Source organism: Falco cherrug, chromosome 3 (assembly GCF_023634085.1).
Source record: "Falco cherrug isolate bFalChe1 chromosome 3, bFalChe1.pri, whole genome shotgun sequence".
Taxonomy (NCBI): Eukaryota; Metazoa; Chordata; class Aves; order Falconiformes; family Falconidae; genus Falco; species Falco cherrug.
In genome coordinates, this window is record NC_073699.1 from 32,520,349 (window position 1) to 32,547,138 (window position 26,790).

At 40.4% G+C, this 26,790-nt stretch overlaps 2 protein-coding genes across 4 annotated transcripts in view; one reads left to right on the forward strand and one right to left on the reverse strand.

Moving 5' to 3' along the window:
- Positions 1-229: 229 nt before the first annotated feature.
- Positions 230-1,339, reverse strand: LOC129735530 (proline-rich protein 2-like). Its single transcript, XM_055703895.1, has one exon. It carries the CDS (start codon positions 1,337-1,339, stop codon positions 230-232), a length of 1,110 nt encoding a protein of 369 aa, XP_055559870.1.
- Positions 692-26,790, forward strand: part of TRIQK (triple QxxK/R motif containing) — a 64,523-nt gene continuing 38,424 nt past the window's right edge. Inside the window, exons 1-3 of one of the 3 annotated variants that reach the window (XM_055705485.1) lie at positions 692-783; positions 17,971-18,074; positions 18,555-18,635. In XM_055705485.1, the coding sequence (XP_055561460.1) occupies positions 18,575-18,635 (61 nt within the window). In that variant the 5' untranslated portion in view covers positions 692-783; positions 17,971-18,074; positions 18,555-18,574. Of the gene's footprint in view, positions 784-15,565; positions 15,705-16,267; positions 16,274-17,970; positions 18,075-18,554; positions 18,636-26,790 lie in introns of those variants that run through there. The other 2 variants (XM_055705487.1, XM_055705486.1) reach the window with 2 other exon arrangements.

Below are 26,790 nucleotides of genomic sequence, written 5' to 3' on the forward strand. Positions count from 1 at the left end.
CAAATGCAAATATTTTTATGTGTGTATCTTTCCTTACAGGGGAGTGTTACACTTGGTTATCAACTGCCATTTTGCAGGAAGCAAAGCATGCACTTGCAATACTAAGCAGTGAGCTGTTCCAAGAGTCAGTAGCTTACTCCTTGCACCGAAGTAAATGAATTATCTGTTGCAAGCTATCATCACCTCAAGGTGGTGAAAAATTACCGGGCAAGGTTAATAACTTTCTGTTTTAGGACCTTAAATGTAAGTTCCCGCTGAAGCAGGCTTTTGATGGTGATGATGTAAAGGTGGCCAATTGCTTTTCATCCTGCCCATGCGGAGCAATAGCTCTGACACAGGTAGGACTAAAAACCGAGCGGGGGGTGCGAAGGGGGGATGCTGAACTGCTCCACGGCTGAACCTTCAGCCTCCCGCAACGCGTCTCCCCTGAGAAGCCCAGCCAGGCACCCGAGAGGGCAGGCCGGCGGGAGCGAGGCATACCGGCGGGCGGGCAGGCGCCGCGGGGCCGAGCCGGAGGCGAGAGCGGAGGCCGCCGCTGCCAGAGAGCCTCCCCCGGTCCACCTGCGGGCGCAGCTGCCGGGCTGTGGGTTGCGGGGCCCGGGCAGGTGCCGCAGGGCCGGGGCAGCAACCTCCCCGGTACAGGGCGCTGCCCGGCAGGGCGGGCGGGAGCGGGAGGCGGGGACGCTCGGGCGGGAGGCGGCGGCAGCCCCGCCAGCACAGGAAGTCGCCCCGCCAAGAGAGGAGGGAGGAGGCTGGAGGCGGAGCTCTGCCGCTCGGCCCGAGGTACCGCGCCGCTTCCCGGGGTGGGCGAGGGGCCGCGGGCGCCAGGGCCGGCCGGCACCGCCGGGCCTGTGGTTGTCACGGCAACCGCCCCCCCTCGGGGCGGCAGGGGCGCGCTGCCCCGCCGCTCCTCCGGCGCCGCCATTGGCCTGCGGGCAGGGAGCGTCCGCACTGGCGGCGCGCTCGGCCGGCCCGCTGTCCGCCGCGGGCCTCCGCTGCCATTGGCCGGGAGAAAGCGCTCGCCTCCGCGATTGGCCGGAGCGCGCTGCCAATCGGGGCGGTGCCGCGGGCGCCCGGGTGCCGCCCTAGGAACGTGGGCTGAGGGGCTGGCAAGGGTCAGCGGCCGCGGCCAGCGCGGCCATTTTGGGTGTGGGCGGGAAAGGCCGCCGCAGGCTTCTGCCCCCCGGCGGCGTGCACGGTGCCCGGGAGGCGCGGGTGGGCGGCTGCCCCGGGGGCCGGGGTTGGCCGTGCAACCTGACGGTGTAACGAGGGCTCCTCGGCTGCCCGGTCTGTCAGCCCTGTGCCAGGCAGGGTCCCTCACCAGGCTGCGACTGGCCATTTTGGAGGGAAATAAACCCCTTGCCGTGGGGTCTCCTCAGCGAGGGCTCTGTTCGAGGCCTGGTCCGGCGGCTGTCAGGCTGGCAGAAGCCTGCAGTGCTTCAGTGTGAGGACACCCCACGGCTTTCCTTCGTGAGCCCAACTCCTGACGTGCTGCCCGCCAGCTCAGTGTGTTTGAGTATGTGTGTGTGAAACCCTGTCTGTGTGGGGTTTCCGGGTGTCTGGGAGCTGGACAAACAGCTGCTCTCGTGTGTGTGTGCATGCGTGCGCGTAGGCTGACCCCCCACACAGCAAGACCAGGACACAGGGCTGCTGCACGTGCGGTGTGTAACAGGGCTGTATCGGGCTGGCTGGCTGTGCGTGTGCAGTAAATCTGATACAACCTGGGCTTGTTGAGCTGGCTGTGTTTACCTTGCAGGTGTGGTGTGTTCCGGGTACATTGGACTCCTTTGTGTTTTCTGTAGAGTGTGCTGGTCATGCTTATGCTCTGAAAAGCCTGGACAGAAATATGGGAGCTGCAACATTTCAAAATGTGAAGTGTTGGCAGGGATTTCTGCCAGCATATTCGTGTGGCTCTCAAACTGCGCTGCCTTACATCAGCCTACATACTTAGGAGGATGGAGTGTAGTACCAGCAAGCTCCCTTCAAAAAGCTTATGCTATAACTGGGCTGTATGTACAGCACACACATTCACACGCAGTAATAGGGCTCAAGCTCTTTGCTGTTGGGGGCCAGGCTCATTCCTAAAGAGCTAATCAGAATGGAAGGGTACCTGTTACTGAACACATGTTGACTTTCTTCCAGCCTTTGCTGCTGATAGGTGACTTCCGTAGTGGAAAGCTGAAGAAAATTATGTGTAAGGGATACACGTAAACCTAACAACAAGTATGGGGAAAATTGAACCATTTCTTAAGTAGTGCTATTTGGCCTGTCTTCCTTGGCTGAATCACTTCACCTCTTGGTACAAAATGGGCTAGGGACAAACTTTGTTGTTCAGAAAATAGTTTGTCTGTTTACTAAGGAAAAAAATTGGGAGATGCTTTTGTTGGCATGATTATCTTTGATCATGAATTAGTAAGATTACCCTTCTAGGACTTTTTTTCTGTCTTGATGTAAGCCTACTTCAGTCAATACCGTAAGTGTAAGCATAGAGAAAACAAAGAAGTGTTGACTTTGAAATAAATTAATCACATCAATACAAGCAGTTGACATATTTTTTTAGGAAAGAGCAATTGCTAACTTTTTTTCTGTTATTGTTGGTTCAACATGTAAATTCTTCTTGTAATTTATTTTGTAAGTTATAGTGATATAATTTATGTATTGTCTTCTAGCTGAACCTGTTTGAGCATGGGTAGATGAGCCCAGGTAGATAACTTCAAGAGGTCCCTTCCAGCATCAACATCCTGTAATTTTGTGAATTTGATTTATTAATTTGACCAAGTAGGGTTTACAGCAATATTCTACAATTGCCCTCTTAGCCTGTCTAAAATAGTATTTTGTATCTGCAGAAGCGATATAGAAAATACTCGGTTGTTTCAGCACAGATGTGGAAGTTCTTCATACATGTTAGGTTTGAAAGATTACTTCAAATCAAATGACTAAACCAGAGGTTCCTGTTAGCATTGGTGAAACTCGTTTTATAATTAATCTTGTGTTGATCTACACACAAGCACACATACGTGTTTCTGTTAAGTTCCATAAAACCAGGACTAACTCTTCCATTTCAGATGCAAGCAGCTGAGTTCCTGAATTCAATTACTGCATCATACTGAATGAGCAGGATTTTTCAATACATCATTCCTTAGAAACAGACTTTAGCAAAAGGTGATATGCAGCAAGATACTTACTTTTCTTTGTAAGATCAACAATAAAGGCAGTGCTTTTATTTCTCTTTTTTTTTTTTAAATAAATTTATGAACTTGAACTATACAGTGTAAGTTTATATGCATTGGAAGATTCTACATGCAGTTCTGCCAGTTCCCTATCTTAATAGCTCTTGCTGTTACACTCTGCAGTCTCTTCAGAAAAGGAAGCCAGTTTGTGTGCCAGTTTTATAGCATAGGTATGGGAAAATCTTCTAACTCACTGTTGGTCACAAATACAGAATGAATGCTAGTCATATCTAGGATTTACTTTGGTCAAGTATTTCAGCCAAACCCTGCAACCCAATCTTAACGGATGACTCAGGCTCAGTGTACTTTATGGCAGTAGTTCCAGGAAGCATCCAATTTTAGTAGACTACATAGAGAAGAAGATGAGGGTGGGATTTTTGCAGTGCAATGAAGACATTTTCCTTGGATTTTTCTGTTAAATTTGTTTCTTGAGACCATGAATTAGATTTGTTTCTTATATAGTTTTAAGTCTTTCAAAAGAAACCAGATATGATCAAGATTAGTTTTAGTTAATTGCAGTTGTAATTGTAGAGTTTCTGTGAGATTGTTGGTTTTGTTTTCCTTTGGTATATTTCCATATTAATCTGAATTTTTAATTAGGCAAGACAAGCTGTGAATTATCTGCTAGGGTAGGATACTTTGGAAGGTCTTTATACATTGCTAAAGCAGGCTGACATTACAAAATGGGGTTACATGTTAAAAAACCTAAACCTGTTTAATATCCCCTTGGCAGAGCCAAGTCACTCTTAATTCTTCATAAGTAAATTGTTACATTTACATGTTATGAGATACATAAAGAGAACGAAACATAGGTGACTGTAAGGCCTAGACAAAGAAGCTAATGATTTTCATTTATAGTAGAAGTCTCCCTCAATCCTCCAACTGTCTTATGATACTACTGTTGTAATACAGTTGCTCCCTGGAAACAGGACTGCAAAAGTATATGTTTTCTGACACAAACTCTGCGTCAAATTTTTCTGCTCTTGCAGATTTTTTTGATTTGCTTGCAGGTTTACTTTTTATTGAGGAAAAAATGTGAAGAGATTTACAGAATGCATACTAGCTGATCATTTTTTAAAATAAAAAATGAAGTGCTTTTCAGTGAATGGCTATCCTCATTTCAAATGAAGTCTGCAATGATTAAATATTAAAATGATCGATGGTTTAAATTAATATAAAAACTTTTCAGGAGATTATTACAAAGATTAACATTTTTAATGTTTTAATACTTCCATAGTTTATCAATCACAGGCACAGTGAAACTGTTTTTAGTTAGCAAGCTGATGATCTCATATATCATTGCAGTATTATGCACAACATAAACATCATGGTATCGTTGGTAGAGGAGATGAAACACAATTTGTGTTAAGGCTTTTTAATAATCAGTTTTAGTCTCAAAGTATTTTTTCACACACAGAAGAAGCAGGTAAGATATTAATATATTTTTTCCTCTTTGGAAAGAAGGTAAGAAGGAAAGATAGTTCCAGAAAAACTGTGGTGGTTGCCATTTAGGAAGCAACTCTGTTTCATATAATGGCAAACATAGATGGTCAATGGTAATGCTACAGAAGGGAGGAAAAAAAGCACTTGCATGTGTTTTTCCAAGTAGGACTTGCATAATGCAGCTTTAATATCCCAAAATTATCTGCAACAGTCTGTGATTCCTGATAGATTTTTACTCATTATAATTATGTTTTGAAGGTGAAGAGAAAATGTCAGTACAGTGCTTTTGTATCACTAGATACCCCTGTAATTCAGTGGGCTGAGTAAACAGTTCCTCCAGGCACTCTTAACATGGACCGTGCTAATCCCTTTGTTTCCCATTTCTTCTGCTTTTTTTTTTTTTAGCAGCAAGGCTAAAAATCAGCATTAGTGATTCTTAAGTTTGATTTTGCCCCTCTAACCACGTATTGCAATGATATAATAGAGCTTTATACAATACACTGTATTGTGTCCTAGGATTTTTTGCAGTTACATATGATAATTCATACATCAGCAAAATACTCTTTATTCATGTGTTGCCATTGTTCTTGGCGTTGTCCTTCATCCAGTATGTTTTACCGTCAAAAACAAGACAGAATTGGAAAGACATGGTGTGATGAATTAGCCAATGTAAACCCAATAGCAGCTGTAAAGAAGGATGGGAGATAGTCAGGAGAGGAAGGGTGAAGTAGAACTCCAGGAATAGATGGTGAACTGGTGAAGTGAATAAATGGGCAAAGACTGTTCTGACAGCAGAAGCTTACAGTGGAGAAGTCACTTATACCAGAAAGGGCAGGTATGAGAGAGGGAAAGAGCAAAGGTTAGCACTGGGTTAATGTTGAGAATAGTATTGGGAAGTTAAAATCCAGAGGGCAGACGGAAGGACACCATTTTGTACAGAAGTCTGTTGTTGGCTACTAATGCTGTTATTTCTGTTATTAAGACAGACAACAAAATAAAAGATGGGGTTACATTGCCTCTAGTCAGAAAGCCAAATTTATCCTCATGTATTTCCATGGAAATAAAATAATGGAACAAAATAACCTTTTATGTTATGAACTGTTTTTTATAGTGAGGAAACAGATTGGGTTGGAAATGTGGTAGATTTCAAAGTTTCAGTTGTTTTCTTTCTGGTTGTGCTGTGTGGTGTAAATGCAGAAAAGGTTAAGTTTACCCATGATAATTCCCTCTCACATTTACATTATCAATCAGCCTTTGTAGCTTTTTGTGCTTTTATCTATTGTGTTTTCATTGTAATCTTTACATATGAAGTTCTCAATTCTACAAACTCTTATGCTCAAATTTATTCACGAATGGCTCTGACAGATGTGCTCTGGAAGCCTTAGATGCTGTGTTTTAAGATGCCGCCAGCTGGTTGCCTTCTCCCCACCCCTCAGGCTGCAGTCTGTGTGCAAGAGCCAGCAATATCTGCACCTCAGTTCACTTCCCTCACCTTAACGCACGTTTATTTTTGGGTGGCTTGCGCTGATGCATCGGCTGGGAACGGGGTCCTGGGGGCAGAACATACCCCCTGTTGTTGCCCTTTCTTACAGGCTTCTCACCCTGGCAGAGAGGTGATTAAACATCTGGGGTCAGCAACACCTTAAAGCCTCTCGGATACCCAAAGCTTGTTTATGAGACTCCCCTGTAGTTACAAGTCACAAGCTGAACAGGTTTTAAACTTTAAAATAAAAAGTACTATGTTTTTTCAACTTGTTACTGTACCCAGTCAGTGTGGAGAACATTTCACTACTTGACTTTGCTGTATCACCATCTCTACATAAACTGTCACTTCATGGTTTTGCCTACTCTTAAAAGTGATCATGACTAAAGGCTCACATTAAAAAACATAATCTTTCTTTCATTTAGTATGTATGCCATAGAAATTTTCCAGTATGCGGTTTTAGTATTGTAAGCATTGTGTGTGGAGCTGATTACACTGCCTGCAACTAAGATTACATCACTTACTTTATTGCTAGACCGGGTTTGTATGACTTACGTTCTTGCCAAAATGAAACAGTTAACCTGAAGCAGTGCATTACTTCTTTTGGTTTTGTGTCATGGTTGTCAAACTGAAAGTACACTATTTGTATAGCTAACATTTACATTTGATTAGGTCCTTGATTTACTGTTGCTCAACTAAAATTAATTTAAAAATTAGTACTGTACAGTACCAATAAAACAGATAAAGAGCTGGTGAGCTGCCAGCGCTCAGAAGTAATGGCTGGAAGCCACTGTCAATGGAAGAGAGCTTGTGGGGACTTTGCCCAGTATTTATGTCAGGTGTGATGCTTTTCGCTGTTTTAGTCAACTGTGTGGAAATAGAAAAGCGATAGTGACAAACGATGGATGGTTCAGTGATTGCTGGATGATGAAGAAAGGATGGAATTTAAAGCGTGGCTGAGATCATAGTAACACGAGTCCGTTAAAAACTAGTTTGCATGTGTTGAGGAAGAATGAATGCTCTCTGTGTGCAGAATGGAAGATTTTTATTTTGTAAAGCTGTGAGTGCGGGAAGACACAGGGTTTGTGAGGAAGCTCCGGTAGCCAAAGGGAATTCAAGTGCACTGTAGTGTCAAGAAGGACTGGTGCTGCCTGGTAGAGGTGTGGAGGGGAGAGGTAGGAGGGTGATTTAAATCCCTTGAATAAGACCAGTGCTGGAATGTTGAATCTAGTTCTACATACATAATGTTGAGTGTCCTAGGTAGGGGTATGTTGAATCTGTGTGAATTTGTCGTTTCTTCCTATCGCAGAGGGCATGGAAAGCATTGTTTCTTTTTTGTTGTATATAAGCATCATGGAAAACTTCCTATAATATGTTTTCTTAAACTTTAGACTTTGGTGTGATTAAACTTAAATTTGGTTTTAATGGAACCACAAAGAATTGCAGCAGCTAATGATTTGGGGGTTGCTTTCGTTCTGCAGTCATAAAATAGTCAGAGCAAGGATGGATGTTGCTTTCTTTGGAATTTCTTATGCTAATTAATTTATGAATATATCGTTCTGTAATTTGCAGTGAAAAGGTTAACAAAGCATTCTTAGATTGCTGTTTACCTTTTTATTCTGAAAGACAGGGTAATTTGAAAGCCTGGATTATTTTGGTGTCTTTCTGGGTATACAAAGCAGCAGACCAACAAGCTAAGTAGGAAGAAGGTATTCTGGTGAAATGATTATTGTAGAGACAAAACCTATTTTAAAAAGCTTCAGACTGTTTTCATTTTAAGTACACCAGTGGGGTTAAATAATATTAGTAACTTCTGTTAGAGTAACAGATCATAATAATTTAAAACAAAAGGTCCCAGCGCACTTGCTAATATCCTTTACGGCTTCAGTAAAATACATCTGAAATGATTTACAAAGCAAAGCTTCTGGATGAATTCTTCTAGTTCTACATGGGAGGAGGGCCTGTTTTTCTTCATGCATGTTTATATAGACCCATGGAAATTGTGATCTAAATGTGGGTACCATACTAAAACATAGCCATATATGCAGAGCAAAGAATTCAAAGCCACTTGCATTTTGTCATTTATTGCACACAAGTAATGTATATTGTATAGGCTTGGTTCAATTCTGTATCCTGACCATAGAAGGACTCTATAGAATATGTACTGTACCTTGAGGAGACCTTCAAAGGGAGGGAATGGTGTGTATAGGAAAAAGCTCAGGGCGATGGCTCTCTGACCAAACTTGTCTCGTGTCTGGTTTTGAGCCTTTGTAGATGCTTAGTGCTGGAAATACTGAAAACCTGGAAAGATGTTTCCCCTGTGCTATGTTGGTATACATCTTCATTAACTCATCTCATAAAAAAATAAATATATCAGTATGAAAACAACTGGGATGGCTGTAAAGCTGAGTGCATGGGAGAGTGTATTTCAAAAGCTAAAAGCAGAAGCAACTTAGCTAAAGTCCTTATCAGAGTTGACCCAGCTCTCTTTAAACTTAGTAAGTTTGGTTACAGGGTTGTACAGTTTTGGTACAGTAGTGGCTGCACTGAGCAATTGTAGCAGGAAGAGAACCTGCACCTTCTTGTGATGTTGGTGTTGGATCTGTTCTTACAAAAAACAGGCTGACCTCATTTTACTGTATGCTCTAGCAGGGTTTTTTTTGTTGTAGTTTTCAGTCTACAAGACTAGATTTCGGGTGGTATGTCCCCCTCCTGCTGATAAAACTTTACGGCAGAGCCGAGGCACACATTCTCCTTTGACTCTAGCCATGGGCATGTGTAAACCCCTAGTGCTTAAGAGAGATGCATTCAGGAAATTAGAGTGAATGGGGTGGATTGGCATCTGCCATTTTATCTCAGGTTAGGGTTTCTGAAGAAATGCTTGCAAGCTTATACGTACTTAGTAAATGATCTCTTTTAGGAGTCTCATAACTTCCGTTCCATTCCTAATTAGTTTGAATCTCTCATCAGAGGTATCTCTTAGGCCAGAGAAGGCCAGCCTTTCACATGTCAGAACCCAGGGTCTTAAAAATCTGCTATCTCCAAAAGCACCAACCCATGAAAAAGTGTTCTATTTTGTATTTCACTAATATTTATTAGTAAATACTAACCTAATTACTAATCTAATCAGTAAATAGAATTTCACATGTACTGTGTGACTTGAAACATCCGAAGGAGTACTTTTTTTCAGTGCGTTAACCTCCATTGGAATTTCCTCTTAGTGATGCAGGCACACTGTTCAGGAGCAGTGTGAATAGGTGGGGACACAATCTCTTTCCATCCTGTGATCTTATAGGGAAAGCTGTGAGAAGAGCCCAAGCACACATTTGCAGAAATGGGTGCATCCAGGACCTTCAGACATTCACATGACTGTTATTTCAACTGATAACTTTTCTGCTGGTTGACAGCTTTTCTTGCTGCCTGTTCTTCCCAGCTGCCCTCCACATTTGTCTCATCTGCCTTAAAATGAGGCAAGGAAACAGCTTGCCACATTTTCTGATAGCCATCGAAGTTTTTTTTTTCTTTTTTTTTTTCTTTTCATTTGGTGCATATGAAGGTTTTAGCCTGATTTTGATCCATTCCTTTAATTCAATTTTTGTTTAAGATTCAGATTTTTGATAGATACCAATGGTCTTGCATTCCCTTTTTGCCCAAATAGAACATAAAGCTCCTCAAGAGATGGTATCATGTACACAATTACTTTATTCTTTATCTTAAAAATCATTGCCTTTAATGGAATCTCTAGTTAGGTTTCAGGAGCCAAGGCCCGAGTAATTTAGATACAATCTGCAGAGAGTGTGCTTGGCCTATTGTTTTGAACTACTTTGGAAACTAGTGAGCCGATGCTGTTTAAGCCGTATTAAACTCTTCACCCAATTATGGCCTAATCCTTCAAAACCAATTGAGTAGGACTTGGTTTTGAAAATGCTGCTGCTAACATCTATGGGCCTGTTCACTAAGCCCTACTATTAAGCTAATTATTAAGTGCTGTAGGGCTGAACTTTACATTTGGTATGTTAACGCCAAGTTATCTACCAGTTTATCTACTGGTTTTTGCCTCAGACAATTTAAAAAAAATACAAAAAATTGATGTATTTCATTAAGGCTAAAGAAATGCATGTCAGCTTTATCTTCTTATCTTTATGGGAAGTATTAACAGGTCACTCTGTCTTTAAGCAGTTATTAAGAAATAGAGAAAACGTAAATGGCAAAACCACCAAATTAAAACTCTTTACATATATTTCTTTTGCCTGGTGACTAGTATAGATTTATTTTTTTTTTAAGCTGAGTTGCTTTCCTGAATGCCTAATACAGCATGTGAGACAACAAAAGTGGCATAAACCTATTTTTTTTTCATTCATACATCAGTCTATTTAATACTTATCGAGCTGCAGTAGTTTCAGAGAAAGGAAGAAAAAACCCACATTCATTCTGAACACTGGATGGAAAGATTACCTTTTAAGTCCTTTTGAACAGCAGGTTTAGTAATGGAACTAATAATTCAGTTTTGCTGAAGTGTTACGATTAGGTGTACATGTGCTGAAGTGTTATTTGCTGCTGTCATTTGTAGCCTGCTTTCAACTTTTGCATGCTTGCGCAAGGTAGAGAAATAAGGCAATCATTAGACTATCAATGTGGTGACCAGTTTTAGCAATTACTATGACCTGAAGTCATGTGGTAGGACATCGTATTATACTACAGTGAAATATCTAACAGAGGGGAACATTTGTCTGACTCCCAGCTTTGTGCCTGCGTGGCTTATTTGTGACTGTTTTCTCTTCTTCAGGTTTTAAGTTTTGTTGGTTGTCCAGCAGGAAGAGATTGTTTGCTGAGAGCTGCTTATCTTCTTGAATAATAGACATTTAAATGAAAATGGAGTCAAAATAGATTGGCTATCAATATTAGAATTAATGTGGGAAAAATCAAGCTGAAACCTAGCCTAACATACTTCAAAAAGGATTTTTTTTAAATCGGGGTGAGACGAGAGAAAAAATTCTAGCAGTTTCAGATTTTCTTGTTTGATATATTACTTCAAAGAAACTGTTTCAATTTTTAAATCACTGACAAAAATTATATTTGTTATGGTCCAAGGTAATGCAAGCAAAAAAAAAAAAAAAACCAACCCAAAAAAAGGCACAATAGAAACAAACAAAAAAAAAATGAATATGGAATTACTTACTGTTCCTAATTATTTTTTGTTGTTGTTTGAATAACTTCAAAAGTTACAAAATTTATTCTCACTGGGGGTTGTTATCCCATTTTACAATATTGATAATGTGAAACAGACCTTGTGTCCTCTGGATGGTGTTGGAACTGTAGTTTAAGATGGATATGCTAAAGGAAAGTATAATTACTCCCTAAATATTTCTTCTCACTTAGGGAAGAAATAAGAATTTAATATCTATCAAAAATGAGCCTAAGCTTAAAATCTACAGATGAGGAATTAGCAAGTGTATATAATTAAAGCACCCAGGCTTATAGCAAGCTATGTCTTGCAGCAGTCCCAGGAAAGGAGTAACATCTGGAAAAAACCCGAATTTTGGTCACTTCCCAAAACTAAAGAGAGGGGAGAGTAAAGGGGTTATTTTCTGATTGAAAGAAGGGAAAGAAGTCACTCTTCCTCAGCTGTAACACCTACCAAGGCAAAACAAAGTTTCTGAGGTTTTAGAGTAAGACCTGGGTGAAACCATGTGGCACTCTATTACAAGAATTGTAGCTTCATCTAGAGGTGAAGCGCTTAGGCAGACTAAGCTGATTTTGAAATTTAAGGTCTATGACCTCTAGCTTTATACCTGTTATTTAAATTATTCCCTACTTCATTAAAGGAAATAAGTGCTGAATGGGCATGTGGTGGGGATCAAAGACGGAATAAAACTGCCTGGATTTAACTGAACCGCAAAATGTTCACTGCTGATGCTCCAGTTACTGAAACAGAGCAAATAAGTGTTTCTTGTGGTTGCTCTTGACTCGATGAACTGTTAATTCATGAGGCAGAGAGTGTGTTTCTGTTTCTGTCTTGTGCAGTTGTCACCCTGGTGGAGGTGTCCTCCGTACAGGCCCTCAGAGGGCAGGGGCGGCTGGACAGCATCTGCCGTCACTCCTGTAGAAGCTGCACCCATCCTTCATGATGCACCTCCGGGCATCGGGTAGTCTGGATGCCCATTCTCTTCCCACCCTCTTTAGCTCTGATTTCTACCAAAGTGTTCCCCCCACCTAAAAAAAACCCCAAAGTTTAAACAGACTCTGTTATTTTGAAGAATGTTATCCTGAAATACTGCATATGGTGTCATTTATCGTGTAATTTTCCCTTTAGTGGCTATTACTCTTTCCTCTGGGAAATCCTACATTTTTAAGTGTCTGGCAAGGCAGAATCGAACCACATTTATGCTTTTCTCCTTCATTAACTTCTTTAAGGATATTTTCTTGACACACCAATGCTGTCATATATTCATAAAAATGAAAAAAAAAGTTCATCTTTGAACGTTTGGTATTTTAAATTTGTTCAGATGAAGATCTGTCTTCATATTAAAATGAATGTATGTTTCACAGATGGTATAGCTCTACTCAGCTCTGAAGTGAGTAGGGCATTTGGTTCTGAAGACAAATAACAAACCTTAATAATGAAAAGTAAATGTGAGGTGCCTATAATTGCTACATTTAGGAATATTCTGCAAAATGTCGTACTGTTTTTATAAGAAGTGTAACACCAATTGGTAAACAGCTATCTTCTGTGTAAGTAATGTTTTTATAAGTGAGTCTTCATGTAATACATTTTTATTCTTTTTGCCATAGAAGCTGTAACAAACTGTACTCTACTGGGAATAGATGGAACCTTTGATGTTTTTAATAGTCTCTTTTTGTTTAAAAACCCAAATTTACATAATACAAAGTTAAAAAAAGAAATCTTAGGTTTTGCAATCCTTAAAATTTTCACTTTTTTCCTGGCTGTCATGAATACACTTCATGATAATCTTTTCAGCTCTTCAGATATTTAAAAACATTTTACATCTAGTAAAAGTAAGTAGTCTTTTTGCTAGAGGAGTAAATGCAAATATTTTGGCATAAGTAATCCCATCAAAATTTAGGTACTTAGGGGAGGTTTAGGAGCATAGCGAGTAAGAGCAGAGGCGGCCTCCTGTATAACTTGGGTGTCTCACCTTCCTGAAATTAGGTGGAACTGATTGGGTGGGTGATGAAATTTATTTTTCATAATATATTGCCTCAGGATTTTGAAACATCCAAGAGAATATGCTGAGTATTCATATGGACTATTACCTGTGTACTACCTTTAAATAAATTTTGAGCTAATTTCATGGGTTTTGTAGGCACTATATAACTAACAAACAACAGTGCAGCTCCTTTCCCTAGAGTGTAAAGAGCACTTACTAGAAGTAACAATGTGCGTTTTATTCCTGGTACTTACATGAAGCTATGAAACAGCCTGATATTTTTCATTATAAAAGTTGTAATTCCTAGATGGTCTTGATGATGGGATATGGTGTAGTGTTTGTTGTCCTTACGTGGAAAGTTAAGGTTATTTTAGAAATACTTGTTCCAACTGGAGTTAGAAATCTGGTGTTTTGATTAATTTTCCCAAATTTAATTCAATTTGAATCACCCCTGATGTTTTCAAGGTTAAATCAAGTAAAGAAATTATAAAATCCTTTATTAAAAGAAAATGAAATAAATCCCCAAAGTAGACTAGATTCTGCAGGAAGTACCATGGGCAGGTACTTTTTCCTTTAAAGTAATAGTCTCATCCTTTGAAAGGGATTTTCCAGAATGGTAAAGACTACTGTAAGACATCAATAGAACATGAATGTATTTTTTTTCAAATTTTTTGTTTGTTTGTATGTTTTTTTTTTAAAATAATAGTTGTAAAAGTTTTAAAATTCTTTCTCTTGGCTAAAGTATAGGTAAAGAATTCAGCTGCATTTTTCTTGCAATTTTGGCTGCAGGTTACTTCCACTGCATTTCTTAGTTACTGTACTTCAGCAGTACACTTCAGCCAATTAAACTAAGGAACAGCAATGATTTCCAAAATACTTACATGCAGACAGCTTCCCACTCTAAATGCAGTGGTAACACATTTTTTGCAGTAATGGGTAGTTCGCAGGGGATCTGATGTGTTCCTTGGGTTTTACCCGAGGAGGATAAAAGGCTGGTTTTGCTGCCTTGTATCTTGTAAGGGTTTTAGTTTCCATTATTTATTTAACTATGAGCTATGGAATTGACTGGTAAAAGAACAGCTCTGTCACTGCCATCAGTAAGCTTTTAATCATATTAAAAAATAATTTGGGTTATGAGTTCAAATTATCAACCTTCATTGCATCCAAAGAACAATTCCCCCTAACCCCTCAAAAAAAAAATTAGAGTTAGATATCCATTTGCAATTAAGGATAAGGTACTTCTGCATATATACAGACACTCACTGTGTATTCACCTGAGTTTTCCATTACAGCTGAAGACTTGGTCCAGTACTTCCCCATTCTGTAGTGGTTCTTTTCTATCCTGAAGTTTTACTTACTTTTCTCTCAACCAACTAGCTGTATTTCAGGTACAAACCCAGAATTTTATTGATTATTTCTTTAACATGTCCTCTATTTAATATTTAGGCAGCTTATTGTTGAAGAATACAGACATACAATCGAATATCATTGCTAAGAAAGTTTGTACGTGTGCGCATATGCGTATCTTTTGAGTGTTCACTGGTTTACACTTCAAGCCTTTTCACTATTATTAACCATTTGTATTGCACCATCAATGCACAAAGTGCAGTCTTTGTGCTATGTAGTCCCTGTACTTATTTTTTATTAGTATTTCCAAAGTCATTCATGGTGTGTTTCCATTTCATTAAAGTGATTGCTTTGAATTGTTTTTTATTGATACAAGCTGCATATGCATCAAGAATAGTGAATTGGGATCTAAGCACTCCTGTCGCCAGACCTTGAATGGACATTCAGAACTGATTTATATTTCATAAAATACTATTGACAGTTGGAAGTGATAATAGGCAATTTATTGTGCATTTTAATTATTGTCAGTCACGGCTTATGAATAAAAGAGGAGGAAAAGAAAAATCATGTGTTCTTCTAAGGGTGCAAGCCTTCAAAAGTGAATTACTAGACGGGAAGAGAAAGAAAGTGAAAAAACCAGTAAAGAGGACCACAGAAACAAAGACTTATTTTGAGCTTGCAGTATCTCTGAAATAGCAATAAACAAAAAAAATTATTCCATTGGGCCTCTCTTTGTTTTCTTAAAATCTTCTTTTGTAAAAGCTTGAAAGTTGAAGAGGGCTTGTGTTGCCTTCAAGTGATCTGAAATTACTCTTGAAGAATTTTTAGTAGCTTGTAAAAAGAGCAGCGACAAACTCCATGTTTTTTAAATGGTCATTTAAACAGTCATTAAAATTCGAGGGACCTGAATGCTGCTCAGGGTGCATTTGGCAAAGAAATATAGGAAAAGCCAGATTGTCTACTTGCTGATGTTGGAGGCCATGGAGTGGCCAGAGACAGCTGGGAAAGACTTGAGTGCAAGTTTTGTTTACAGTAAAGATGACCGATGATTCTAGGACAACCACTGCTATTTTAAATGGGGAAAAGGCACTTTTCAAATTGTTTCATGATTCATAAAGGTTCCAGGCTTTTCCTTTATGGAAATGTGATCAGAAAGTTATGTTGGAAACCCCTCCTCAATAAGGTTCATAAATAATAAATATTATCTCTTATTAATCCATATTTTAGTTTAACTCTGGCTCATGGCAAGTTGCTTCCTCAGGGAATGCAGTATTCTTTATAAGAGAAGGTGATGAGCCACAGTCCCCGAGGAATTAAATTGTGAAAACAATCTCGGTTTCGTACATGCTAATATAGATCTGTTATTCCCTTTCCACATCTATCACAACACATTCTAAATTGTGGCTGATCTTTTATGCAAATAGCTGTCTTATTAGACATTGCGGCTGTATGTGCTAATGTCTCCATGGGTTTCTTGGGCGTTTGCTATCTAACCATCAAAGCGGTGGAAATGAATGATGATTACTGCATCCCTTTGAAGAACAAAGAGGAGTCGAGGTTCTAGATGCGGGAGTCAGTGATACCGAGCCACACAGGCAAACGTGAGCATCTCTTGTGGCTCATACGGAGTCGGGAAGTAATTTTTGCCTGTGTTTTCTTCTTGTGTTTTATTGGCACTGCTAAAACTGCAAGCATCTTTCACAGCTGACGTTTTGTTACAAAAGATTAGTAGGCTGTTGAAATTGAAAAAAGCAAGTCAAACAGTTTCTAGCAGTGGCATAAAAAAGCCAAGAACTAGTATTGTGGTGTAAAAATGTATCTGTTATTTCCTCAACTAGCTGAAAGTTCAAATGAGACTTTAATTTTTCACTCTTACGAAGTTATGTGAAAAACTCATGAAGTTATGTGAAAAATACAATTCAGTCAGGAGAATAGCTGGGAAGCATAATGGGCGGGGGTGGGGGGGTAGAGGAACCCCAGTGGGTTACAGTTCACTGCTTATGTGTTTTACATAAAATGGGAATATTCTCTGAATTAAACAAAAATATGTATGAAAGCATTAGAATACTATAACTGAGTTTTCAATTTGGGTTGAAAAATATTGGTAGTCTTCTATACCTTGTTATTATTCCTGAATACCTTTAAGAAAGGTTGAGTTTTGAGCACCTAAATTCATTTTATACCATATCCCACACTTTAAATTAGGGAGCCTGGATTTCTCACTTTACATTAAATGCCAATAATTCTTACATGACAGATAAATACAAAAGAAAGAAAAATTGTGGTTTTAAAATGCACAAATAACTGGTGGGATCATTCCTGCAGCTGTACCTTAAGCCTTGTTTGAAGGTAACAAAGCAAATAATGGTGGATGTTTAGGGCTGGGATGCTGATGTTAGCCCATGCAGCAGTGCCTTGGCATGCTTTTTGACCCGTGGTTTGGCACTGCAGTGCCTTTAAGGACTGCGCTTCCCAGACAGAGTGCCTTGGCAGAGCCTGGGGAAGTTCATCGTGCCGTAGCACAGCTGGTTATGGCTAACAGAAAAGTAAAACTCCTGCAGATACTCCAAGGCCATATGTGCACAATCTGCGGGTGGTTTGTGGCTACCCACAATGGTTCAGCCAAAGTTTGCCCTTGACACGGTGCTCACCAAGGCTGGCTGGAAAAAGGCAAGTGTTGGCTGTTGTGCGTCTTCTGTGCTCAAACGGTAAATCTGACACTTCTGGAAAATGTCAGTCCTCTTGTGAGTGCGGGGGTTGGTGTCGTAGAGGTGGTCAAATGGTGGGGCTTATCATCATTGTGATGGGTGATGCCTTCAGCCCAGCCAAAATGGTCAAAAACCAGTGTTTTGAGCAACAAGAGTGGCTATAAAAGTCGGGTGGTTTTTTACTGTGGAAAAAGAGATGAAATTAGCACATTTGTAGAATCTTAGTGTATCTTTTGAGTGGCAGCTTAGTGAGGGGATGAATAAAAGACCGTAACATTTTGCACATTAAATGGATACACTGAGAGTTTGCTAGAACACTACTCGGATTATGCTTGTTCAGTTACACAGGTAGTGTGGGAGCACCAAAGAACCAAAAAGAGCATCTTTGGATGAGTGATAGTGCAGTTCCCTTTGCACTCCTAGTGTCACCTGTTTGTGTTGTGCATTGTGAGAAGCCCATTCAAGAGGCAGGATGGTTGTTACCTAAATGCATTGAAGGTGGTTTAAAGTCTCAATACGTTGGCTGAGAGGTGTAAAATGGGCACAGCCCCAGCTCTCATTTTTATTTTCCGCTTCCTTTTCATTCGCAGATCTCTAGAGCCCATGGCAGGAAGGTAGAAGAGTGTGGGGTTGCTGTGTTTTAGGTATCTGTTTCTCTCTTTTGCTCAAGGTGGCTGCAAGGCTGCATCTGCAGGTGGTTTTTCTGAGCAGTTACACCTGTAGGTGCACACATGCCTAATCCTACCTCAGACTCCTGCATGTAAACATGTTTGCCAACAATAGAACCTGCTCACAATACTACATTCACTCCCTGGTTTACTAAAGAAAAAAATTATATAGGAATGTAATTCAATGGTACCAAATGCTGAATTACAGTGCAATCAGTTTAAATACTTTTTTTTAAAAAAAATTATTCAAACTAACATGCATTCTGTAGTGTTAATAACCCATGCAATGGGGAAGAAGGTATGTTTAGAATTTATCTAATAGTCTTCAGAATAGTGATGATTAACTCCAGTGTCTCATTGTACTCTGGGAAAGCTTTATGTCTTTGTGTATAATCATGTAAATGTTGCTTGTTACAGTTTTTTCTGATGTTATAAGTCAGTGATTTCCTTAGTAACTTATATAGGAATAATGCATTTATTTATTTTTTTTTTTCTGATACTGACAGTGATTTTTGGATTGAAAACGATGGGTAGAAAAGATGCCTCTACAGCAAGGACTCCTGTTGATCAGTACAGGAAACAAATAGGTAAGAGATATGAAGAAAAGTTTGTGTGCTTAAAAAAAACCCTTTTTTTTCAGTGAGACCAGTTTGTGTAACAAAATGTATAATTCCTCTTCAAAAACTTTGTTTCGCTGGTGAGTGGTGCAAAATAATGAGCACTCCAACAAAACTTTTTTTTTTGTGTACTGTTGACTAATTCATTCAGCAAAACCTTTTATGAAGACGGTGTTTCAAGTAACTTGATAAATTCTGTGTTCTGTGTTTGGAAATACTAGTGGGATACTGCAGTGCAGCGGCTCCATGATGTTTCTGAACTGTTGGAAATTTCCTGATTTTCTTGTTTGTCTCCAGTTTAAAATATGGGCATTTCTGACAAAATACTCTTCCTGCTTGTAACAATTTTTTATACTGAACATTACAGACCTTTACACTGTATAACTGCATTTTTTCTCACAGTAATGCAATACTTTTAACATGTGTAATAATTTATTTTCCTAGGTCTTTTTCTGTTCTTACCCACTGTATATGTAGGTAACTTGTATACAAAGTCCACACATGCACACAGATGAATGCATACATGTACACATGCACACAGATGCCTACGTAGCAGACTCAAATCCCTATTTCTTTGCTTAAATGCAAAGGTAAGTGACTTATTTTTGGAATACATATGTGAGCATTCTGTCTCTCTAGGTGTTAAAATATTGTATTTTTTCTATTATTTAAAAGTTCGTATATAAGATGAAGTACCTTAATCTATACTCAGTTACTTAAGTAGATTACTTTGTTTTACAGTTGCTAAGCACCCACATCTGTGTTTAAATATGCAGAAAAATAGCAAGTGTCTGGGAAAAAAGGTTGTTTATAACGTACATCCTCATGGTGAAAGAGCTAGGGCTGTGTGAACAATCTTATTTTTATCATGTCTTAATTCTTTTAGTGCTGCCTTATTATTTTGATGTAACTGCTTTAATCATCTTTTCTGCATTTAAAGTTGGAAGTAAGGGACTACTTTGTCTTTTATTTGTTTGGGATAGCTGTGGAATGCTCTGTGTTTCCTAATCTTAGCCACTTGTGTGGCTGGCTTCCTCAGTTCATTCTCTGAGAATGTGGCTGAAAACTTCTGAGTTCCTTTGTGGATGAGGAGCAGATATGCTGAAAAACGTTTACATAGATGTGCTCTGTGCTTTTGTGAGATTTGGGTTTTGTGCAGAAAACATTGCAAGGAAACTATTATTGAGCAGAAGATGACACCACAAATATTTCACCATGGGACATTTGGGACAACTTGTTCCCTGTAACTGGATGTTTGGATAGAGGATGATTGCATCAGCTTTCTGGCATTTTCTCCCCATGTTTTTCATTGCGGTCACTTCTTTTTCAGCCACCTCCTTTAGGGTTGCTTTTCTTCCTTTTGTGAACACCTTCAGGTGGCCATGGTGGGAGTTGTTTTATGAAGTCCTCTGCAGGGTGAAAGAGACTGGTGATTTCTAGTGGAATCCCTGGAGAGGAGGCTGGGCTGCTGGAGGACCACAGGGGTATGAAGCTGCATCTGAGACTCACAAAATTACCTCCTGCTCTTCCACAGCTTGGGCTATTACTTGCACATTTGTACCGTGGGGCACCAGGGTTGCACATCTCATACCTGTGAGGTGCCAGGACTGATCAGCTGTGCCTTGAGCAGGGGAGAGGGCACTGTGCTGTAGCGAGGGGGCGAGAGTATTTGTACCACAGCCCAGCACTCAGGGGGATCCTGTTATATTGCTGACTCTCCAGTTTCGGGCTAGCCTGTAGTCTGAACAGTTTGACACCTTCCCTGTTGTTCAATGCAGCACTGTGATCCACTGAGTACTGCAAAATACAGTGTCTGAGGGGACTCATAATAAGGTCATTTTCCTTAGATGCAACGCATTGCTCTTAACTTGGCAAAAGCAAGCATTAAAAATTATTGTAGGGAAGAATGTCACACTGGCAGGCAAATGAACTATATAACCCGGGAGGTGTTTCTATGATTGTAGTATTCCTTTGAGGACAGAGCGCGAGGACTAAAATAGACTATCCACTGCCTTTTGCTCTGGTGATGGTTGTTTAAGCTCCCACTTTGGTCATTCACTGATATAGCCATAGAGTTTGCCAATGGAAATTAATTCTCTGAACTTAATGAATCTGAGGGGGTTGAAAATTTATGGATATGGTTTTATACTTTAATGTTGTGGGCGTGTTTGAGTTTTATGTATAAGCATTTGGGGCTAGCTTTAGGTCTGGTAGCTGAGCTTAGTGGAGCAATCCCTCTGGTCTCATTATGCCTTTAGGTGTATTATAGGACAAATAGGTGTATTACTGAGAAATATTGTCCATTAAAGAACTTTCCTTGTCATAGTGAATATGGAAATCTTTTTTTTTTTTTGCCATTACTTGATTTTTTCCTACTTAAATAGTTTTGCTGTAAGTGATAGTAAGTCACTTTATTACTTTATTACAGAATCACAAGATGGCTGAGGTTGGCAGGGACATCTGGAGGTCCTCTGGTCCAACCCCCCTGTTCAAGCAGGGCCACCTAGAGCCAGTTGCCCAGGACAGTGTCCAGATGGCTTTTTAATGTCTTCAAGGAGGGGGAACTTCACAACCTCTGTGGACAACTTGTTCCTGTGTTTGACTACCCTCAAAGTAAAACGTTTTTTCTTACGTGTTCCGGTGTGTGCCCGTTGCCTCTGGTCCTGTCACGGGGCACCACTGAGAAAAGCCTGGATCCATCCTCTTTGCACCCTCCCTTCAGGTATTTATATGCATTGATGAGGTCTCCCTTGAGCCTACTCCTGGGTAAACAGTCCAGGTCTCTCAGCCTTTCCTCACAGGAGAGATGCTCCAGATCCTTAATTTTAACTCCTCTTGATCTAGTTCTTCATAATCTGATTTCACTCAGATACTTATGCAGAAAGAATTCCAGTTTTTTTTTCTTAAAATCCATTCATCAAATAATCCCTGGATTTGGCAGTTTAGGTGCTTTTGCAGGGATACTTTTGTGTGAGGCTGTTCAGTAGAAGACCCCCCAGAATACAGAACACTGTCATGCTGCAGGCTCATCTGTTTTGGAGGTGAATGTTTGATCGCCCTTTCCCAGACAGGTTATATCTAGAAACAGTGGGCAAAGGGAGGATACTTGGGGCCTGTCTTTAAATACGTTTGATAAATACATGTTTTTAAAGTTCTAAATTCATGCTTGGAGTGATTGCGGTCCTTCCTTTCCAGGTGTTCAGTATTTATGGATTCTTGAAAATATTATGATGGATGCTGGTTGAAAAGCTCTCTCTTGCTGACTAATAGTGTGGTGTTATTCTTTAGCTTATGATTTAATGTTTTCTAGCCTTGCTGGATAGAAGGTAACCAGATTGAAACATTTTTAATACCTTTTTTTTTAATGGAAAATGGCAGTCTTCAAGGAATAACATGTCACAAAGTCATGTCAGCTTCAGCACAATTTTCGGTTAGATGTTTGGTGGAGTAATTTGAAATAAAAGCAGACTTTTAATTTAATTTTGTTCCAAGCTTTCTGTTTTGTTCCGAGTTTCCATACGGCATGCCACATGTTTGCCCTGTGCCACAGTTCAAGTTCATGTTGATCACTTCGCTTCAGCTGTTTGCCTTTTTCTCTCCTCCATGAGTGCAGGATCACTCATGTCTTGTTTGCCACTGTGCCGTTAGCGGTTGCTTTTCGCTTCAGTAGCATTTTCAGAGGATTCCCCCAGCACAGAGATTGATATTGCTCTTCTTTGTCAGTTGGCTTTCAGCCATCTCTCCAGCCACCAGCCAAAATTTCTCTGTAGTGCCTCTTGTTCAGCAAGTGCTCCAGTATCCGACAGTGGCAACTGCCTTTTCCGTGGGGAGCAGAGGCAGCCTTTTAGTTACCAGACCAAACTGGCACTAGCTTCGTGAAGACTGTCCCCAAGTGGGACAGGCAGCAACAGCAGAGACCTTTTCAAACTGTCTTAGACTGTGCCTGGAGGAGGGAGGATGGCACCAAGGGAATCTCTCCCTGTTCAGTTCCCCATGAGCCGCCGAGGCTGTGGAGGAGGCCTGAGGAAAAGTAATTTTTATGCTCTTTATTCAGCTCTCTCTCACATACCCAAACATATACCTGTAGTGCAACAGCAAACAGGGCAGCTCTTCTGCATAGCATTTCCTTCTCACTGCTGCTGTTTGTGCTGCTGTGCTTAATTTGCTGGGATCAGAGGAAAGGTGTGAGGCAGTTTGCATCTTTCTGCATTTATGCAGCTTTGCTCAGCAAATGCTGTGAAAATAGCAACAGGTTTTGCACCATATTTGCTTTGTTTACTGTTATGTGTGCTTTAAGTTCCCAGAACAATTCCACATGTATATTTTCCATCCGTCTTCATCTGGTGTGTCGCTTGCTCGGCATGGAAGCCGCAGGATTTGTGGGTAGTGTTCATGACTCGTGTGATTGCGGGATCCTAAGCAGGCATACTGAGAGGATTATAGCATAACTAAAACCTGGTCTACAAATCAGGAATAGACATACTTTTGGCTCCCGTTACTATTGTGTTGCTGTAGCATAATTTTTCATGAGGAGAGGTTGTTTGCCAATCATTCAACCTCCAATTTGTAGACTTAAAGGTCTGCTTATTGTCTGCTCTGTATCTTGACTTGCTAGCTTGATCCTGTAGGGGCTGGAGCTTGTATAGGCATAGCCCAGGGTATCTGTGGAGTAAACGAGGCTCCTCACATCCCCTAGGAAGGAGTAAAAGTTATGAATGAAAATAAATTCTCTTTTTGTTTTGGAAAGCACAAGGTGCTAGTCTGAGCACAAATGGCTGGTGGTGGAGGTGGAGCTTGCTGGCACAGCACACGCAGAGTGATGGGGGGTGGTGAGGGGGACTGGGTGGGAGTCCTGAGCCCCTGGCTGTAGCAGCGCAGGAGAAGAGAGAGAACTGCCCACCTGAACTAACAGATAAAACTGTGGGTAAAACTCACCCCTTTTAAAACTCCTCGGTGTGAGGAACTGGTGACTTGTTCAGAAGAACAACACCTCATCCTAGTGCCAAGGGTTACGGTCCCACTGTAGCCCTGATGAGAAGGAGAAGAGCTTGTCTCCCAGCGTGAGCATGGTGGCCAGAGCTGGGCTCCGTTGCCTCCCAGCTTCCTGCTCAGAGTAGCTCAGCTGGGTGATTGCAAAGGAAAGCAGTCCCAGTCGCCCAAACCAGGCATCGTTTGTGGTAGTACGGTTGCACTGGCAATATGAAGGAATAGACCTTGGATGGACGGATGGGTGGGTGGGTGGATGGATAGATGGGTGGACGGATGGGGACTAGCGGCAGCAAGAACATCTCTGGTGTTCCCACCTTCAGCTACAAGCTCAGGTGTGAGCATGGACCTGTTGGCTCCCTGTCTCCAGAGGGAAGCCCTTCTTGTGGCAGATTGCCACTTCCACTTGCCCTGCTGCTAAAAGAAGCATCTTTACTTTCTACCAGCTCACCTTTTTCTCTCTTTTCTGTTATTGCTTGTCTTCTCTTTTTACAGTTAATATCCCTCCTCCACCTTCCTTATCTTAAGCCATTATATACTCAAAGCAAACTGGCCACTAACAGTCTTCCTTTTTGGCTTAATAAAAGGAATAGTGTTACATTTTGATACTTTCTTCTGAAATATATTACATACTTTGAAGTGAAATGTGATTGTTTTGCTTTGGATCAGGAAATGTTTATCAGCATGAAAATTTTAGATTTCATTGCTGAAACAACAGCAACAGCAGCAACAGCAAAAAAAGTTTCGACTGAGTTTTTGCTGAAAATTTCAAATTTGTACCATTTGTCACAAAATGGGAATTCCTCTATCTTTTGTCTTTTAAGAAAAGGCATAGGACCAGAAGGCAGCATTTATATCATCAAGATTGTTCTCCACTGCCACAGCCAAAGATGTAGCAGGACTGATGTTAATGGAATGAAAATTCTCCAAACTATTTTTTTAATTAGTCATCTCCACCCCCACCTCTGTTTGATGTCAGTCACCTATTTATTGGAGGAAAGGCAGAGAGAGGAAAAGTACAGAAACAAATACTTGTTATTCCAAGTTGAGACAAAAAGGGAAGAGTCCTCTCCTACTATTTAGTTAGAGTGTAAAAACAACCCAAGGAATAGGCAGTTCCAGTGCGCGGCGTGCCCTTTTTTTTTTTTTTTTTTTTTGCATGTGGAATATTACATTTAATCTCTTGAATTCTTCTAGTAAAAATGTACTATTAAGCACATAATAAAGAGAAGTAGGAAAAAACCCTCCTTTTGCTATTACGTGTGACTGTTGACAAGTTTTACAATCTTTTCCTATGCTGAACTTCATAGAATTTCAGAGTGGTGTGCTACAGATACCACGTGTAGTCCCTTTTCTTTTGTTTGGGAGGAGGTTTTATGAAGAATTAATTTCTTTGCCACAAAAATTGAACTAGGTATTTGGTCAGTGGTTGCTGTTTTGATTTCAGTTTTGTGCCAGTGGCATCACTTCTTGGAAACTAAAGCAGGAGCAGCTGAGGAAAACACTGCTATGAAGTGAAGCCTAGTCTGGCTGTACTAATTTAATCCACATTTTGTGATGATTGGGATGTCTTCAAATATGTTCTGTGAAGGCTGATGATGGATTTTAAGCACATACAGTATGTGATCACTTATTTTTTAAAGTTCAAAGCAGTAAAGCTGTATTTTATTGCCTTGGCTTGAAGCATAAAAGGTGGTGGTAGATCTGGATATGTACTACTGTTTGCGTGGGTATTATTTAGGTTTTGTTTGCTGGACAGATGCAGCCCCAGCCTGAGCAGGAACAGGAGGGGCAACTGTAGAGCCAGGGGGCTGTGGGAGCATGTGCACACACCATGCAGAGATGCTGAGGAGTAAGGCGTTGTATCTAACCCTTGGCTGCCATCTCTTCTCCACAGCAAAATCCTAATTTCTTTGAACTTGTTTGATTATACTACTTTTACTATATATTTATGCTACGCTTGTTTAGTACTTTTATACAGATGGAGGTTCATAATCTGCTCTTATTTTAATCTCATCAACAATATCACCATTTCACTCAGCGGAGTTGCTACAAACTCTTCATAGGTGTAAAAGAGTGAAATTCGACATGCTGTTTCCAACTGCTGAACTGCATTTCAGCATGGTGTTATTTCAAGCACCTGCAGTTCCTGTAAGGTATGTGGTATCTACAGGGCTCTTGCAATGATATATGTTTGTGCTTGTACTTTCAGGTTCTGATCGATTCTTCAATGGATTCATTTCTGCAGTCAAAAAAAATCAACCTAAACCAACTTTTTTGCATCCTCTCCAAAATACATAAAAAATTCATTATAGACACATCAGCATGTATAAATTACATTCAGAGGCAGAGCAGTTTAACATTTTTAGAAATTCATCAAGCTTTGAAAATCTTAGCTCGTATGTGTGAAGGGTGGACTTCAGAGTACTCGTATCTCAATGTGAATCTGTAAATCTAACTTTAGACACCCATTTCTAAAAAAATCTCAGACCTAATTCTTCTGTGTATACAGTGTTCATATATATGCATTCTCTGCATGTGGTGCATGTGCTTATATTTGTAGTTAATATTATGTCAATATAAATGCAAGGAGAATTGGGCAGTGAACTACAATCTGATTTCCTTGTATTTCATCATAAGCCAGCAGTGCAGAAGGCTAAGAGTGAAATGCCCAGTGCACATGCATCGATCAAGATGTGCTTGATAGATGTTTAAGGTGGACATAATGCATAGTTGTAACTGTATTTCTCCAGTTGCAATGCTATGAGATGTAGTGCTTTTTTTTTTCCCTTTTGGTGCAGTTCAGTTTTGTCCAGCCATTGTCCCCCAGCGGAGGGTGGCAGTCTGTTAGACCTGCGCTGCTCCTCTGCTGTCTGGACTAGCAGAAACGAAGACAGCAGGGAGTCTGGCGAGCACTGCAGGGGTCGCTGGTCTAAGAAGAAAGACATAGAATCCCATTGGCTCAATTCAAGAGATTCAACTGAAGGAACTTTTGTATTTTCAGGACATGACCATGTGCATTATGTAGTTCAACAGGTATTGCACCTATTTATGGCCTTAAAAAAATGCGTTGGATGTCTGTGTTCAGGGTAAGCATGATCATGGAACAGTCATCTGGCTTTTGTAATGAATTTGTTCA

Coding starts and splice junctions, on each gene's coding strand:
- LOC129735530 (XM_055703895.1), bottom strand. CDS start 1,339: ATGGCCAGTCGCAGCCTGGTGAGGGACCCTGCCTGGCACAGGGCTGAC.